The 14,656-nt window shown below is 42.2% G+C and overlaps 1 protein-coding gene and 1 non-coding gene across 3 annotated transcripts in view; both read left to right on the forward strand.

Annotated features, from left to right (window-relative positions):
* Ero1b (endoplasmic reticulum oxidoreductase 1 beta) overlaps nt 1-14,656 on the forward strand; it is a 56,645-nt gene that overhangs the window by 36,598 nt on the left and 5,391 nt on the right. The window contains exons 7-14 of one of the 2 annotated variants that reach the window (XM_052157191.1): nt 3,527-3,647; nt 3,776-3,822; nt 5,469-5,480; nt 8,233-8,259; nt 11,530-11,622; nt 11,758-12,004; nt 13,309-13,378; nt 14,080-14,166. In XM_052157191.1, the coding sequence (XP_052013151.1) occupies nt 3,527-3,647; nt 3,776-3,822; nt 5,469-5,480; nt 8,233-8,259; nt 11,530-11,622; nt 11,758-12,004; nt 13,309-13,378; nt 14,080-14,166 (704 nt within the window). The remainder of the gene's footprint in view (nt 1-3,526; nt 3,648-3,775; nt 3,823-5,468; nt 5,481-8,232; nt 8,260-11,529; nt 11,623-11,757; nt 12,005-13,308; nt 13,379-14,079; nt 14,167-14,656) is intronic. The other variant, XM_052157192.1, reaches the window with a different exon arrangement.
* LOC127665349 (small nucleolar RNA SNORA73 family) lies at nt 2,546-2,736 on the forward strand. Its single transcript, XR_007973393.1, has one exon. It is a non-coding gene; the product is annotated as a small nucleolar RNA SNORA73 family (small nucleolar RNA).

Raw genomic sequence — 14,656 nt, forward strand, 5'->3', positions numbered from 1 at the left:
CACTGCTACTAAGTTAGGACGGTGAAAGGGAAGTTCATCTGGAACAATGCTACATTTGAAGGAAGACATATTAATCCAGTTTGATAAATTTGCAAAATTAGGAAGAGCAGAATCCCAATCTTTGGATCCCTAGATAATAGCGTGTTCAAATAGAAAAGATAGCTTTGTAGGGGTGTATTAGTCAGGTTCTCTAGAGTCACAGAACGTATGGGCAGTCTTTACATAGTTAGCAAATTTGTCGATGACTTACAGTCTGTAGTCCAACTCCCCAACAATGGTCAGCAGCAGCTGTGGAGGGAAGTCCAAGGATCTAGCAGTTGCTCAGTCCCTTGAGGCAAGCAGGCAAGGAAGGAGAGTGAGAGCAGCTTCTTTGTGTCCTTCTGTAAGTCTCCCGCAGAGGGTGTGTCCCAGATTTAAGGCGTGTGCCACCACACCTTTAACCCCAGATGACCTTGAACTCGGAGATCTCCTGGTCTTTTTTTTTTTTTTTTTTTAAGATTTATTTATTGTTATATGTAAGTACACAGTAGTTGTCCTCAGACACACCAGAAGAGGGCATTGGATCCCATTATAGATGGTTGTAAGCCACCATGTGGTTGCTGGGATTTGAACTCAGGACCTCTGGAAGAGCAGTTAGTGCTCTTATCTGCTGAGCCATCTCTCCGGCCCAATCTCCCTGTCTTAATCTTCTGGAATTCTTAGCCACTATGCTTCAAGATCTCCATGCCAAGATCCAGGTCAGAAACTTGTATCTCTGAGCCTCCAGATTAGGATCATAGGTGAGCCTTCCAATTCTTGATTGTAGTTCATTCCAGATATGGCCACTACAAGGGGGAAGAAAACTTTCCGAGAGAGGGGCACAGGGATTATAGAGCAGTGAGAGAACACAGCTTCTGTTTGAGTTAGGTAGAATCCGCGTTGTAGCTGGCCTGGGCGGAGACGCCTCAGCACCTGTGGGCTAGCTGCACCCTGGGGCTCAGGCAGGATAGGGCTTTTCAGTAAACACCAAATAGAAATCTTGGGGGTTTTGTAGACTCCATCTGTGATGCACCCCTTCCAGCTCCAAGCCACACAGGCATGAGGGTAGCTCACCACCACCACCACCACCACCACCACCCACACCCATGTACATAAGGTAACAAGTCCTCCCCCTTTTGTGATTTGAAAAAAATATTAAAATATTTTTTTTGTTTTGGTTTTTTGGATTTGGTTTTTTCAAGACAAGGTTTTGTAGCCCTGGCTGTCCTGGAACTCACTCTGTAGACCAGGCTAGCCTCGAACTCAGAAATCTGCCTGCCTCTGCTTCCTAGAATGCTGGGATTACAGGCACGCACTACCACCACCCGGCTAAAAGATTTTTTAAATGAAAGAAAACCAAGAACAAAAGTTTTATTTAATAAGTTTTTCAAAAACTGATACATACTGGGCAGTGGTGTCACAGACCTTTAATCCCAGCACTTGGGAGGTAGAGGCAGGTGAATTTCTGAGTTCAAGGCCAGCCTGATCTACAGAGTGAGTTCCAGGACAGCCAGGGCTATACAGAGAAACCCTGTCTAAAACACCAAAATAAATAAATAAATAACCAACCAACCAACCAAAAACAAACAAAAAACTGATACAATTGCTTATACACTTTTTAAAAACTTCCTTAAAATTCTTAGCTGGTTTGTGTGTGGGTGCAGGTGCACACATCTGTGCTGCTGCAAATCACACATGAGGCTTCACACATGCTAGGCAAGTATGGGTTCATTGAGCTACATTGCTGACTCCCTGAAATATATTGTAAATCGTCATGGTTTGATGCCAGACTAACTTTTCTTTATAGTTGTTTTCTGTGATAAGAAGACTGGTGCAAGTCCTTCCTACATATTCATAGCAGATCCTGCACATGATATATAAGAAAATATGTGCATATATATATACATATAAATTAATTTAAAATGAATGTGTATACATAAGCATATTTATATCAGAATACATTAATGATATCCAGTGATATTCAAGAAGTTTTATTTATAACAAAATCTGTTTTACAGAGTTTAAAAAATAGCTCAAAGAAATTTAAAATAAATAACTGGTGTTGGAGACAGGGCTCAGCAGTTAAGAGCACTGGCAATTTCTAGAACCAGCATGGCAGGCAGCTCACAGCTGTCTGTAACTCTAACTGCAGGGATCTGACGCCATCTTTAGGCCTTTGTTGGAACTGCATGATGTGGTGCACAAGCGTAAATGTAGGCAAAATACCCATACATAAGATTTTAAAAATGAATGATACAGAAGTTAGAAATAAAATGAGATAGCCATTCTGTTCCTGCCCTGCCTCTTCTCCCTTGAAGTGTACTCCGTAAAATAGTCTTTTTACTACTCTGGAAAAAATAGAAATTAAATAGTACATTTTAACAATTCTTACTGTTTAATTACAAAAATTATGTATATTTTCTTCTTACAGTTTGTGTTTGCTTAAAAGTAGTAAAAACCAGATCTTCATAAGTCCCTCACTTAGCTGCTTCCTGCATCCTTAACCCTATAAAATAGTGGTCTTCAGCGAGTGTGGACACCCGGGGAGGTCACTCTCCCCAGGCTCTGTCCTGGTGGCTCAGGAGCACAGGGCGCCCACCGCCCAGTGATGTGCGCTGGAGGTGGAGCTGGGCTTGAGTCTCACCTGTATATTCCTAGGACTTCCCAGAGCCCCGTGGACGGTGATGACGGGGGAGACAAACCAGGCAGGAAACAGTCATTAAAAAAAAATCCCTCATGATTTCAATTTTTGTTTTTCATTAGGATTTTAAAAATTAATGGCTTCAAGTCAAATTAAACTGCTTGTGAGTTTTTGTATATCTAATTGTAACTTGTTTCTGGTGCCCAAATTTGTATAATGCAATGTCTTTGTGATTAGGATTAGAGATAAGATCTTGCATTCTATAAAGTCCTGTTTCTATTGTCTCTGTTGTGTCTGTCCATTTAATAAGACAGTTGTGGTTACCTTCTTATCCCCCTACATCACGATAGCAGCAGGCAGTCCTTGAAGGGCATGGGCCCGGTTGCCTGGTTTTCCTATGATTATGGGGACAGTAGTCAATGAAGAGCTAATACATCTTGTTTAGCGACATAAAAATACATTATCAAGTAGGAAAGGAAGAGTGAGTTTAATGACGAAATTATTCTGTGGAGAATAATGGAAAAATCTTTGTAATATAAGATGTAACAAAGTAGTGCTTCTGAGTCTGTGTTATATAGATAAATTATAGAAAGAAATTACACAAATCTGATTCATTTCTTTTTGTTCCTGGGTGGAGGATATAACTAAGGTAGAGAATGTTACATTACCTGAGTGAACTTTGAGGACCCAAAGAAGTTCTTTCCTCTCTTGAGCAAATTCAGGGTCAAGTGCAGTCCTGGGCTAGCCCCCCAACCATGTGAGGGCGTTGACTTGAACCAGGAACTTGCCTGGTTGGGAGTCTCTGCTCTGTGGCGCCCAGCTGTGGCTGAGTAGTGAGCTTCCTGCCTTCCCACTTGCTTCTGGCAGATGAACGGTCGCCTGCTGCACAATACGTGGACCTGCTGCTGAACCCGGAACGGTACACTGGCTACAAGGGCTCCTCAGCATGGAGGCTGTGGAATAGCATCTATGAAGAAAACTGCTTCAAGTAATTGAGGGCAGGGTGGGGCGGGGCGGGGTGGGGGAGGGGGGGGCAGAGGCAGGTGTTGTTTCTGTTGGCAGAGGTACTGCATGTAAGTTAACCCTTTTACAGCTGAGCTTTGTGCTCTTTCTCAGGCCTCGATCTGTTTACCGTCCCTTAAATCCGCTGGCACCCAGCCGAGGTGGGTTTTCCATACATTCCATGCTTTTCAAATTCAACAAAACCAAAGCAACACTTTTATATTTTGCTTAATTTTAGTGATTAAGGCAAGCAAGAATTGGGAGGCTTGGGCGTCACCTCTCACAGCAGTGTGTAAGGTGCACGGTAGCTAGTGTGCTGTTTACAGGGTGTAGTGTGCTGTAGTCAGCAGGACATCTTCAGCCTCTTCTCCAGGAGCAGCGGATTCCTGAGACTTGACCCTGCAGCTGACCCTGTAGTCTAGTGTTCAAGTTGGGACTGAGGCAAAACGTTGACATTCCTATGTAAATTTGTACCTTCTGACTTGTGGCCCAAATAGATGTGGAATAATTGAATATAGGCATTGCTTTGAGATGCTGGCTCTAGCTAGGCAAGATGCTCTCCTCCAAGCTCATTCTGAAACTGCCTGGTAAGGTTGGGATTATGAATAGAGTGGCCATAACTTATTTTTTATTTTCTTTGCTGCTTTTACATCATAATTTCGGTTTTTTCAACTTCAATGCCTTAATTACACAAAATGTTAGAAAAATTGAGACACTGTCAAAGCGATATAAAGGACAAGAGGACATCCCTCCTTCTTCTGTTCCTCATTAGTTAAGGAAGGCAATTCTTATTCATTTGTTTCAAAGTAGAAAATACAATTATATTTTTAAACAAAAGGTGACAAATATAAAGAAACACTTTGTTTTCATTTGCCATAAATTATACAAGAAATTATTGGAAAGAGGGGGGGGAAGAAATCAACAAAGACTGAAGAGAAGAAACCCCCTTTAAGGGAGGGGCCAAGGCAGTGGGCGTGGCCACCGTCCCTCTGCTGCTCACCAAAGCCTGACTCTGGCTGACAGTGGAGGGCGCTGTCTGCTCAGGACACCGCTTCTTCCACTCTGCCTGAAGCAGTGTCAGCTCTAGACCTTTCTTTTTCCAAAAGGTTTTAAGCAACAAAACCTTTTTCTGAGAAATAAACAGTCCTGTCAGACTCTGTCAGGCAAAGGCAACAGGCAGAGCAACAGTGAAGCGGGCTCAGCCTTCAGGCCTCTCCCTCCCCAGGAGGATGTCCTCGCTCTTATGCAGGCCACCTGGAAGAGTCCCAGCATGGCGACTGTGCTATCCTCAGGGTGGCGGGTATGGGACTCGAGGATATTTTCCTATATCCGATAAGAACTGAACCTAGCTGCCTCTGGCCATCTCAGTGACTTTGTATCTTTTATTGTGCTGAAGATGGAAATTCCAGGCCTTGTGCACACTAACGTTTTAGCACAGTTACTACACACTCTAGCTCCCCAGAGTCTCCGAGCTGCCACCCCAGCCTAGAACTCATCGCCCGGACAGGCCACGAACTCAGTGAAGGTCCTGCCTTCAGCTGCCCAAGTATCTGGGATTATGAACCTGTGCTACCAGGCCCAGTTCCTTCTCCCTTCTCCATCTGTTTCTTTTGTAGAATGTGAACATCTTGTACTCTTTGGTCTATGTTTTTGTTAAGAAACTTATTTGCAGGATGCTTGCAATAGTGATCAGAGTTCACGAGACAGTAACAGTTTAACAGTGAGAATTAGTTTTACATTAATTAGCAGGACTGGAATCTGAGTTGGGTGAGACATTTTGTAAAGTCTTTCTCTTTTTTTCTTTTAGGGGAAGATGATGGTAAGTTGAAACTCTTGTGCTTACTTCAACCATGGAAGAAATCTTTTTACTGTTAAATATTTGGTAGTTTTCTTTCTCTCTCCCCTCCCTCCCTCCCTTGCCCCCCCCTTTCCAGATGGCTTAGTCTATTTTTTCAGAAATGAATGGTGACTGTTAATAGATGAAATTTTCTTAATATAAAGTTGTTTTATGCTTAAAAAAAAGCATGAGGCCGTTTAACCTAAGTGTTTAGTATATACAGTAGGTCCATTTCCCAGGTTTCCTGTTTCTGTTAATGAGATTTTGAATGTTGGTGATAGAGACTCTTGCTGCCAAGCTTAATGGCCTGAGTTTGATCTTGAGGACCCAGATGATGGAAGAAGTTGATTCCCTTTAATTGTCCTGTGACTTCCACACATTTGCTAGGCATGCAAGAACCTCTCCTCCCACCACATACACAATGAATAGTATTTTTTAATCTACATGAATATTCTGAGAAGATGTAGCAAAAATTTTTTTATCAGATAATTTGTGACTTCTTTATTTTTTATTGACTTTGAAAGTTACATTTTCAGTTTTCAATAATGTGTTTAATTTTATTAAAGACGTTTTCCCCCAGCATTTGGCTATGAAACATCCAGAAAATAGTTCCAGTCAGTTTCTCCTTACCTGTGTTGAGTGGCATTATGCAGACCGAGAGGATGTATAGACTGTACACATTCCCTCTTTGAGACACAGATGCCCAGAGGGAGACAGACGCAGTACACAACTATGCCCCCAACACACACACACAGAGGGAGACAGACGCAGTACACAACTATGCCCCTCCCACACACACATAGAGGGAGACAGGTGCAGTACACAACCATGCCAGACATACAGAGGGAGACAGACGCAGTACACAACCATGCTACACACACACAGAGGGAGACAAACGCAGTACACAGCCAATGCCACACACACACACAGAGGGGGACAGACGCAGTACACAACCATGCCACACATACACAGAGGGAGACAGATGCAGTACACAACCATGCCACACACACACAGAGGGAAACAGATGCAGTACACAGTCAATGACATACACACACACACACACACACACACACACACACACACACACACACACAGGGAGATAGACGCAGCACACAGCCAATGCCACACACAACAGAACTCAGACACACAGCCCCATCAACAGGTGTGTCTCAGTAAGGGTGAAACAAAGCATTCTCAGGCATGAGAAAAGGATAAGAAAAGTTTCCTGGAAGAAGTGGTCTTTAAGATAAATTCTGATTTTGTTTTGTTATTTCTTTCTTTCTTTGAGATTTTTTTTTTTTTTTTTTTTTTTTTTTTTTTTTTTTTTTTGGTTTTTTGAGACAGGGTTTCTCTGTGTGGCCCTGGCTGTCCTGGAACTCACTCTGTAGACCAGGCTGGCCTTGAACTCAGAAATCCGTCTGCCTCTGCCTCCCAGGTGCTGGGGTTAAAGGCGTGCGCCACCATCGCCCGGCTTGATAAATTCTGATTTAAAGGAGCAGGTGTAGCTCAGTAGAATTAGCTCGTGCTGGCTTGTTAAAATAGCACAAGCCTAGGAACTGAGCAGGAAGCCTCTGTATCCTGTGGGACTTGTTTGCAGTGGGAAGGACTGGAGTCACCTGAAGGGATGAGTTAAGAGGCCACATGGAAGCATTTGGGAGCTGCCAGTTGAGGTTGAGTAAGTGTGATCGTGACAATCCTTAGCCAGTGTAGGAGAGCAGGTGGCTGCACAACGCTGCCTGTGGTGTTCTGGGGTGAGGTGGGGTGGTACTCAGGCTGCCAGGGACTGGGCAGCACCTCTGCGGGCGGACGGACAGATGACCGAGGTTCCTGTCATTCTCTCAAAGTCCAGCAGCACTTCCTCTCCTTCTGTCAACAGAGCGTTACCACAAGAGCCAGGAACGACTCTCTCTTAATGACAAAACTATGTTTTGAAGCGCTTTATCAATTTGTCTGTATACTTAGCTTCTTTTTGTGGCAAAGACACTTAAAATCTCTCAGCAGTTTCTAAGCACACGAGGCATTGTTGCCAGTCTGGTCTTCTTCATGCTGTGTAGTAGAACGCCCTGCTGCTGTGATTGTGTCTCGACCGCTGTCCTCTCAATCCAGGGAGCTGTCTCAGGGCCCACACATAGAGTGAGTCATAGTCACTCTAAGCATTACATTGAAGACTGTCCTTTGAAATTCAGCCTTAGATAATTGAGGAAACACACCTTCCTTTATTGGCTTAAGAAAAATTGAGTAATTGTAATTTAATTTTTATATTTGTGGCTTACTGGTATAATAAAATACTATGCCAGTTGGATTTGTTTGTGCCTATGCTTTTGAATTTAAAACTTTAAAATAAGATATATTTTAGTACTTATACTGCATTGTTTTGTCATATATTTTAATAATCAAAACCTCTATAAGAAAATTCTCCAGAACTATTTATCAGTGGGTCTTTCTAGACAAATATGCTCATTTTACTATTTAGTCTAAAGGAGTAGACATTTCTAGAGATAGTCCTCAAATGATCTGATTTCTTGTTTATACATGAATATTTAAAATATTTTGGGCTGGTGAGATGGCTGTTCTTCCAAAGGTCCTGAGTTCAGATGCCAGCAACCACATGGTGGTTCACAACCATCCGTAATGAGATCTGACGCCCTATTCTGGTGTGTCTGAAGTGTACTTACAGATAATAAATAATTCTTTAAAATATTTTAACCAAATTTTTGTTTTTGTTTTTTTTAAGGAGAATCATTCTATACGTGGCTAGAAGGTAAGCTTTGGTTGATTATCTACACAACTGATACCTAACAATATTTGAAAGAAAATAACACTGTTTCATTTGTTATATTTTGTGATAAAATTATGTGAAAAATCTTGAGGATATCGGGGAGCCAAAACTCAATACCAGATGAATACGCAGGCTAGAAGGTCATTAGGTGTCCCTCGGTGGCTCCTCAGTCTTACTTGTCTTATATACATTTACTAGTAACTAGCAAATAAGTCTGCCTTTTAAAGTAGAGCTACTTCCCATAGTTAGGAAGCACTGTGATATGTAAAACAGGATGAGGTCAATTAAATCCAGAAGGCTGTAACATGTCCACTTGTCTGCATTTGTCTGATGAAAAAGTGATATAGTTTGCAGTGCACTTTTCATTCTTCATGTTCTCGATATTGGAGATAAAGCTTATTGGTTCAAAGCTAAACACCCTAGTTTAACAGCTTTGGCTAGTAACTGGGAATATGATGCTTCTGAAATCATGCTATACTGTTGTATATTAGTGGAGAATTAGCAAGCTGAATGATAGAGAGAAATCATTGTTTCACAGCCACAAGCTTCCAGCAGTATTAAACTCTAAGTAGTCAATTCTGTTGGTTGTTAATCGGCTGTTTTCTCTCATGAAAATTGTTTGTTCTTAGTCAACTGTGTATATATATATGTATACACACACACATATATATTGGTTATTATAAGGTGAACATGTATGAATACTGTTATGCGTTGTGTTGGAAAATACTTTTAATAAAAGATGCATATCTTAGTCTACTGTAAAGATGAGCATTGTGGAGAGTGATTAATATCAGGAGTATCTGACATTTTGACACTGTGATATGATAGTGGGGTCTACAGATGTACCAGACTTCATTTATACATACTCTTGGATGCAGGCTACACGTGGGCCACAAGCTGGACTCTTCTGATTGAGACTCAGAGGTAGTCAGAGACTTGAGTGTTGGTAATGGAAAAGGAAAATGGAGTCCCTGGCAGAGTTTGGCCTTAGGCACCGTGCATCAGCTACCTGACCAGTGCCCTGCTGCAAGGAGTCCTCGAATGTGGTTCCAGAGAGCACTTCTAGCTATAGGCAACGGGCTTCGCCTTTTCCAAATGATTTTGTCTTCTGGAGCTGGAGGGTGACAATAATCGTGCTACCTACCGCCTACACTGCTGGTAGAGATGATATGAATAAACTCTTGTTTTTTGTTTTTTGGGTTTTTTTGGATTTTTTTTTTCAAGACAGGGTTTCTCTTTGTAGCCCTGGATGTCCTGGAACTCACTCTGTAGACCAGGCTGGCCTCAAAGTCAGAAATCCGCCTGCCTCTGCCTCCCAGAGTGCTGGGATTACAAAACAAAAGAATCCAGCAATAAGCCACATAGATGCTCTTATGTTAAAATTCTCCAGCACATAAATGAGACTGTTTACATTTTCCCCGTAGGAAGGATGTTAAAAAGCAAACAAAGCCTGTTGGGTGGTAAAAACTTCATCTAATGATTCTTTTTGGTTTTTCGAGACAGGGTTTCTCTGTATAACCCTGGCTGTCCTGGAACTCACTCTGTAGACCAGGCTGGCCTCGAACTCAGAAATCTGCCTGCCTCTGCCTCCCAACTGCTGGGATTACAGGCGTGCGCCACCACCGCCCGGCTTCATCTAACGATTCTTAAACACTAGATGCATTTGCAGAGGGCCTGAGTTTGGTCCTTGTCACCCATATGGCAGCTCACAAACATCTGTAACTCTAGGCCCCTGGGTTCCGATGCTTTCCTCAGCAGGCATCACATGCACACATAGTACACATACATACATGCAAACAAACATTCATGCAAGTAAAGTAAATCATAAATTTATTATTCTGCATTTTCATTTATTTTTAAATTTTCTATAAAGAATATTCATTCAAAATTTTCCTTTCTTCATGTGGTGTAATAAGTACAGAGTGAATTACCATGCTAACCTTGGGTTTTTTTTATTTGGGCTCATGTGCATGCTAAGTATGTTCTTGGCTACTGAGCCTCAGTCCAGGTCTGTCTTAGCCAGCTTCAAGTTTACTGTTTGGTGTCACTAAGTACACTTATACTGTATATTACTATAAAAGAAAATCTTATGAAGTAGCAGCAGAAGGGAAAGGTTATGATATTATGTTGGTGTTTGCCATAAATTTTGAGCAGAAGCCTTTGTGAGTTAAGGAGGCTGCATGAAGTGACTTTGCATCGCATCCTTGAATTCCATGTGGTGAGACTTGTATTATAAAAACTCAGGGTTTTTTTTTTTTAAGTGTTAAAATTCTTGGGAGTCAGCCTTTGGTCCCAGCACTTGGGAGGCAGAGGCAGGCAGATTTCTGAGTTCGAGGCCAGCCTGGTCTACAGAGTGAGTTCCAGGACAGCCAGGGCTACACAGAGAGACCCTGTCTCGAAAAAAAAAATTCCTGGAAGTCTGTTTTCTAGGTTTTATTTCTCTGTAAGTAGAGTGATATGTTGATAGAGAGAATTAGCCCATCCCAGGGCACGAGGCCATAAAGGCTCGTCTTTCTCCACTACAGAGAGCACGGGGAAGGTATAGGGATGACACAGGGATTGCTAAGGCAAAGCAGTGAGCATATCCTCGTAGCTGTGTATAGTGCATTCTTAGTCTAAACCACAACCTGCACAACTGCTCTCTGGTATCCTAGGAACTGCACAGCTGCATCCAGTGTTTTGGTCACCTTCAGGGACCAGGCCTTTCTGTCTTCTATGTTAAGTCTTCATCGTGTTCAGTTAAGTCTAGAATCTTAGTGTTTTCTAGTGAAAATCTTCATCTAATTGCCTTTACAGTTATCTCCTGATTTGTTTTTATTATCTGTGTTAGTTACTTTTATGTCAAAGGATCAACATAACTGACAAAGTTTTTATATATAGAACAATTTATGTTGCTCAGAGTTTGAGAGGGTTCACTCCATGGCGACTTGGCCCTGAGCCTGTGAACAGATTATGACGGAGGGAATATGTGGCAGAGAGCAACTATACTGAAGGCAGGAGCAGAGAGTGACAGGAAGCAGATGTGTATACCATCGCCCCCCCCCCCCAGGCCCTGCCCCACCCCTGCTATATCTCCTATAGCTAGGCCTCACCAGAGCAACAAGCAGCCCAGTCCTAGGCCTGCGGGGCACAGCACATTTCAGCCTTAGCAGTGTCCTTGACTAAGAACCTGAAACCCATGTACTGAGTGTCTTTGATTTGATATTTTGTATCTAATTGGTATGGGCTCTTTTTTCCTGTTTTTCTGAATAGGTTTGTGTCTTGAGAAAAGAGTCTTCTATAAGCTCATATCAGGACTTCATGCCAGCATCAATTTACATCTGTGTGCAAATTATCTTCTGGAAGGTAATCAGATTTCATAAATGGAGACTTTTTACTTTTTAGATATCATAAAAAGTGTTGGGAAGTAAAAACACATTCTGCAGAGCAAAAACAAAACCTTTTTACGCTAAAAGAAATTGTATTTCTTTTTCTTTTCAGAAACCTGGGGTAAACCCAGTTGGGGACCTAACATCAAAGAATTTAAACGTCGCTTTGACCCTGTGGAAACAAAGGGGGAAGGTCCAAGAAGGCTCAAGAACCTGTACTTTCTGTACTTGATAGAGCTCCGTGCTTTGTCAAAGGTGGCTCCTTACTTTGAGCGTTCAGTTGTTGATCTTTACACTGGCAACTTGGAAGATGACGCCGACACCAAGACCCTTCTGCTCAGCATCTTTCAAGATACAAAGTAAGACCTGGCTTTCAGTGTCTTGGAATCAATCCTCCTCTGCTCAGATGACGAGGAGCAAGGGGAGATAAAGACCTGACTAGAGCCTAGACAAGAGGGACACAGGGGCAGCAGAAGCACAGTAGCTTTCCAGATGCTGATCAAAAAGCTCCTCTGAAGCTTGGCTGCACAAGGATTTACACTTGAAAATAGGCTATGTATATTTTAATAAAGAATTTAAGATTTTATATACCATCAAAGTGCTTACTAATTTGGTGGTATTTCTGTACTGCTTAAAGTTGTATAGCGTCATAAGTATAAGCATTACACTGAACATAAAAGGCCTTAGGGTTTTACTACTGTGAACAGACACCATGACCAAGGCAACTCTTATAAGGACATCATTTAATTGGCGCTGGCTCACAGATTTAGAGGTTCAGTCCATTATCATCAAGGCAGTAACATGACAGCATCTGGGTAGGCATGGTGCAGGAGGAGCTGAGAATTCTACTGTGGCCAGTAGGAGAAGATTGACTCCCAGTGGCTAGGAGTTGGGTCTCAAAGCCCACTCCCACAGTGACACACTTCCTCCAGCAAGGCCACACCTCCTAATGGTGGCACTCCGTGGGCCAAGCATATTCAAACCACCACAGTAATGTTAGCTACTTTCCAAAGTGTAACATTTTAAAGTAAGACACATTCACTGCCTGTTAAGTGTGCAGGAGAAGGCAGGAGGGAAGGACCTATAGTGAACTACGTTAACGTGTGCAGGAATAATGAGTGCCGCTGCACTTGGACATTGTTTTCCTGTGTCCTTAAGATAATGCAGTCTTGGGATAACAACTCCACAGGAAGACCAACAGCGTCAACCTGGACCCCTGGGGGCTCCCAGAGACTCAGTCACTGTCCAAAGGTTATATATACATGGGCTGGCTGGCGCCCGGCACATGTGTTAGCAGAGGACTGCCCTGTCTGGCCTCAGTGGGAGAAGATACACCGAATCCTGTTAAGACTTGATGTTTCAGGGAGCAGGGATGACCTGGGAGTGGAGAATAAGGGTACTCAGAGGTGGACAGGAGATGGGAGATGATACCTCTGCGAGGGGGGACCAGGAGGAGGGGCAACATTTGGATTTAAATAAATAAGAAGAAAGAAAAAGATAGTATAGTCTTACAAATTACAAAGTCAGATGTAGTTTGCTGTATTAGTGTGTATGTGAACTGTTACTCTCCTACATTATAAATAATAATAGATTTTAAATATTTGTAGGGTTACAAAATTCTTTTTTCATTGGTAACATACTAATAGTTTTGTCATTTCCTCAGGTCCTTTCCTATGCACTTTGATGAGAAGTCCATGTTTGCTGGTGACAAGAAGGGAGCCAAGTCGTTAAAGGTACCTGAGGGTCGTGTGGGGCCACACCTTAATTCACGCACCTCCAGTCGGCCTACATTATGTAAGCCAAGTCGTTAAAGGTACCTGAGGGTCGTGTGGGGCCACACCTTAATTCACCTGGACCTCCAGTCGGCCTACATTATGTAAGCCAAGTTGTTAAAGGTACCTGAGGGTCGTGTGGGGCCACACCTTAATTCACCTGCACCTCCAGTCGGCCTACATTATGTAATGCTGGTTAACTTAGACTTTGATGTAAATTGAGATCATTGTCTGAGAACCTTACCCAGTGTGGCATTATGACACACAGTGGCATCTATTCTAGGGCCAGCGTTCTAAATTAGGTTTTACTTTTGTAACTTTTTCTGTTGCTGTGAGAAAATACCGTGACAAACTACATTTTAGAAGCTACTCAACGTAAGCAACAGTTCAGGTCTTACAGGTAAAGGCCCTGCACTGTTAGCATTCTAGCCCTTCATTAAAGTGCCTTCTCGGTAAAGTGTGTTGAAGTAATGTGCAACGTGAATTCTTACTTCATTAGTGTCTGCTGTTTAATGTTCTGTGTCATACCATACACATTCAGATTGTTTTAACTACTAAAAAACAACAGTCACTTTGTAAACCTTAAAATTTATTTTATATGTATAATTCAACCAAATGTATCCTAATTTCAAAAGTCTAATTCAGATTCTTTTGCACACCAGGAAGAATTCCGGTTACATTTCAAGAACATCTCCCGAATCATGGACTGTGTTGGGTGTGATAAATGCAGATTGTGGGGGAAACTGCAGGTATGTGTATGATCTTTCCTTTTCAAACTGTCCATAGATTTACATTTTTCTGCTTCAGTTTTATCAAGATATCTTTTGATCATTGAATCAGTGTTTAGAAAAAGGCAAATCCTAGGTTGGCTTTTCTGTGTTGTTACAGAAAGACTTTACCAAACTTGCTGGATAACCCTAAGTAAGGAGGTTTTGTATTTGGTCTCTTAGTACCATCTTAGATATTTTTGTATAAGATAAAATACGTAAGTCCTAAGCATAATATCTTGGACATGGTTAGCTTTAGTGGTGAAGAGCAGCTGAGCACAGAACGCAGCCGTTGTGCAGGGCAGGCCTGCTCTGTCAGAGTACAGAGGGTGGCTTGCTCTTTGCTGCTTTTCTCTTGTTTTTGTTTTTAAGGCGGGGTTTTCCTGTGTAACCTTGGCTGTCCTGGAACTTTTTTTGACCAGGCTGTACTTGAACTCACAGAGATCTGCCTGCCTCTCGAATGCTGGGATTA

The sequence above is a fragment of the Apodemus sylvaticus genome, chromosome 14 (assembly GCF_947179515.1).
Source record: "Apodemus sylvaticus chromosome 14, mApoSyl1.1, whole genome shotgun sequence".
Classification (NCBI taxonomy): Eukaryota; Metazoa; Chordata; class Mammalia; order Rodentia; family Muridae; genus Apodemus; species Apodemus sylvaticus.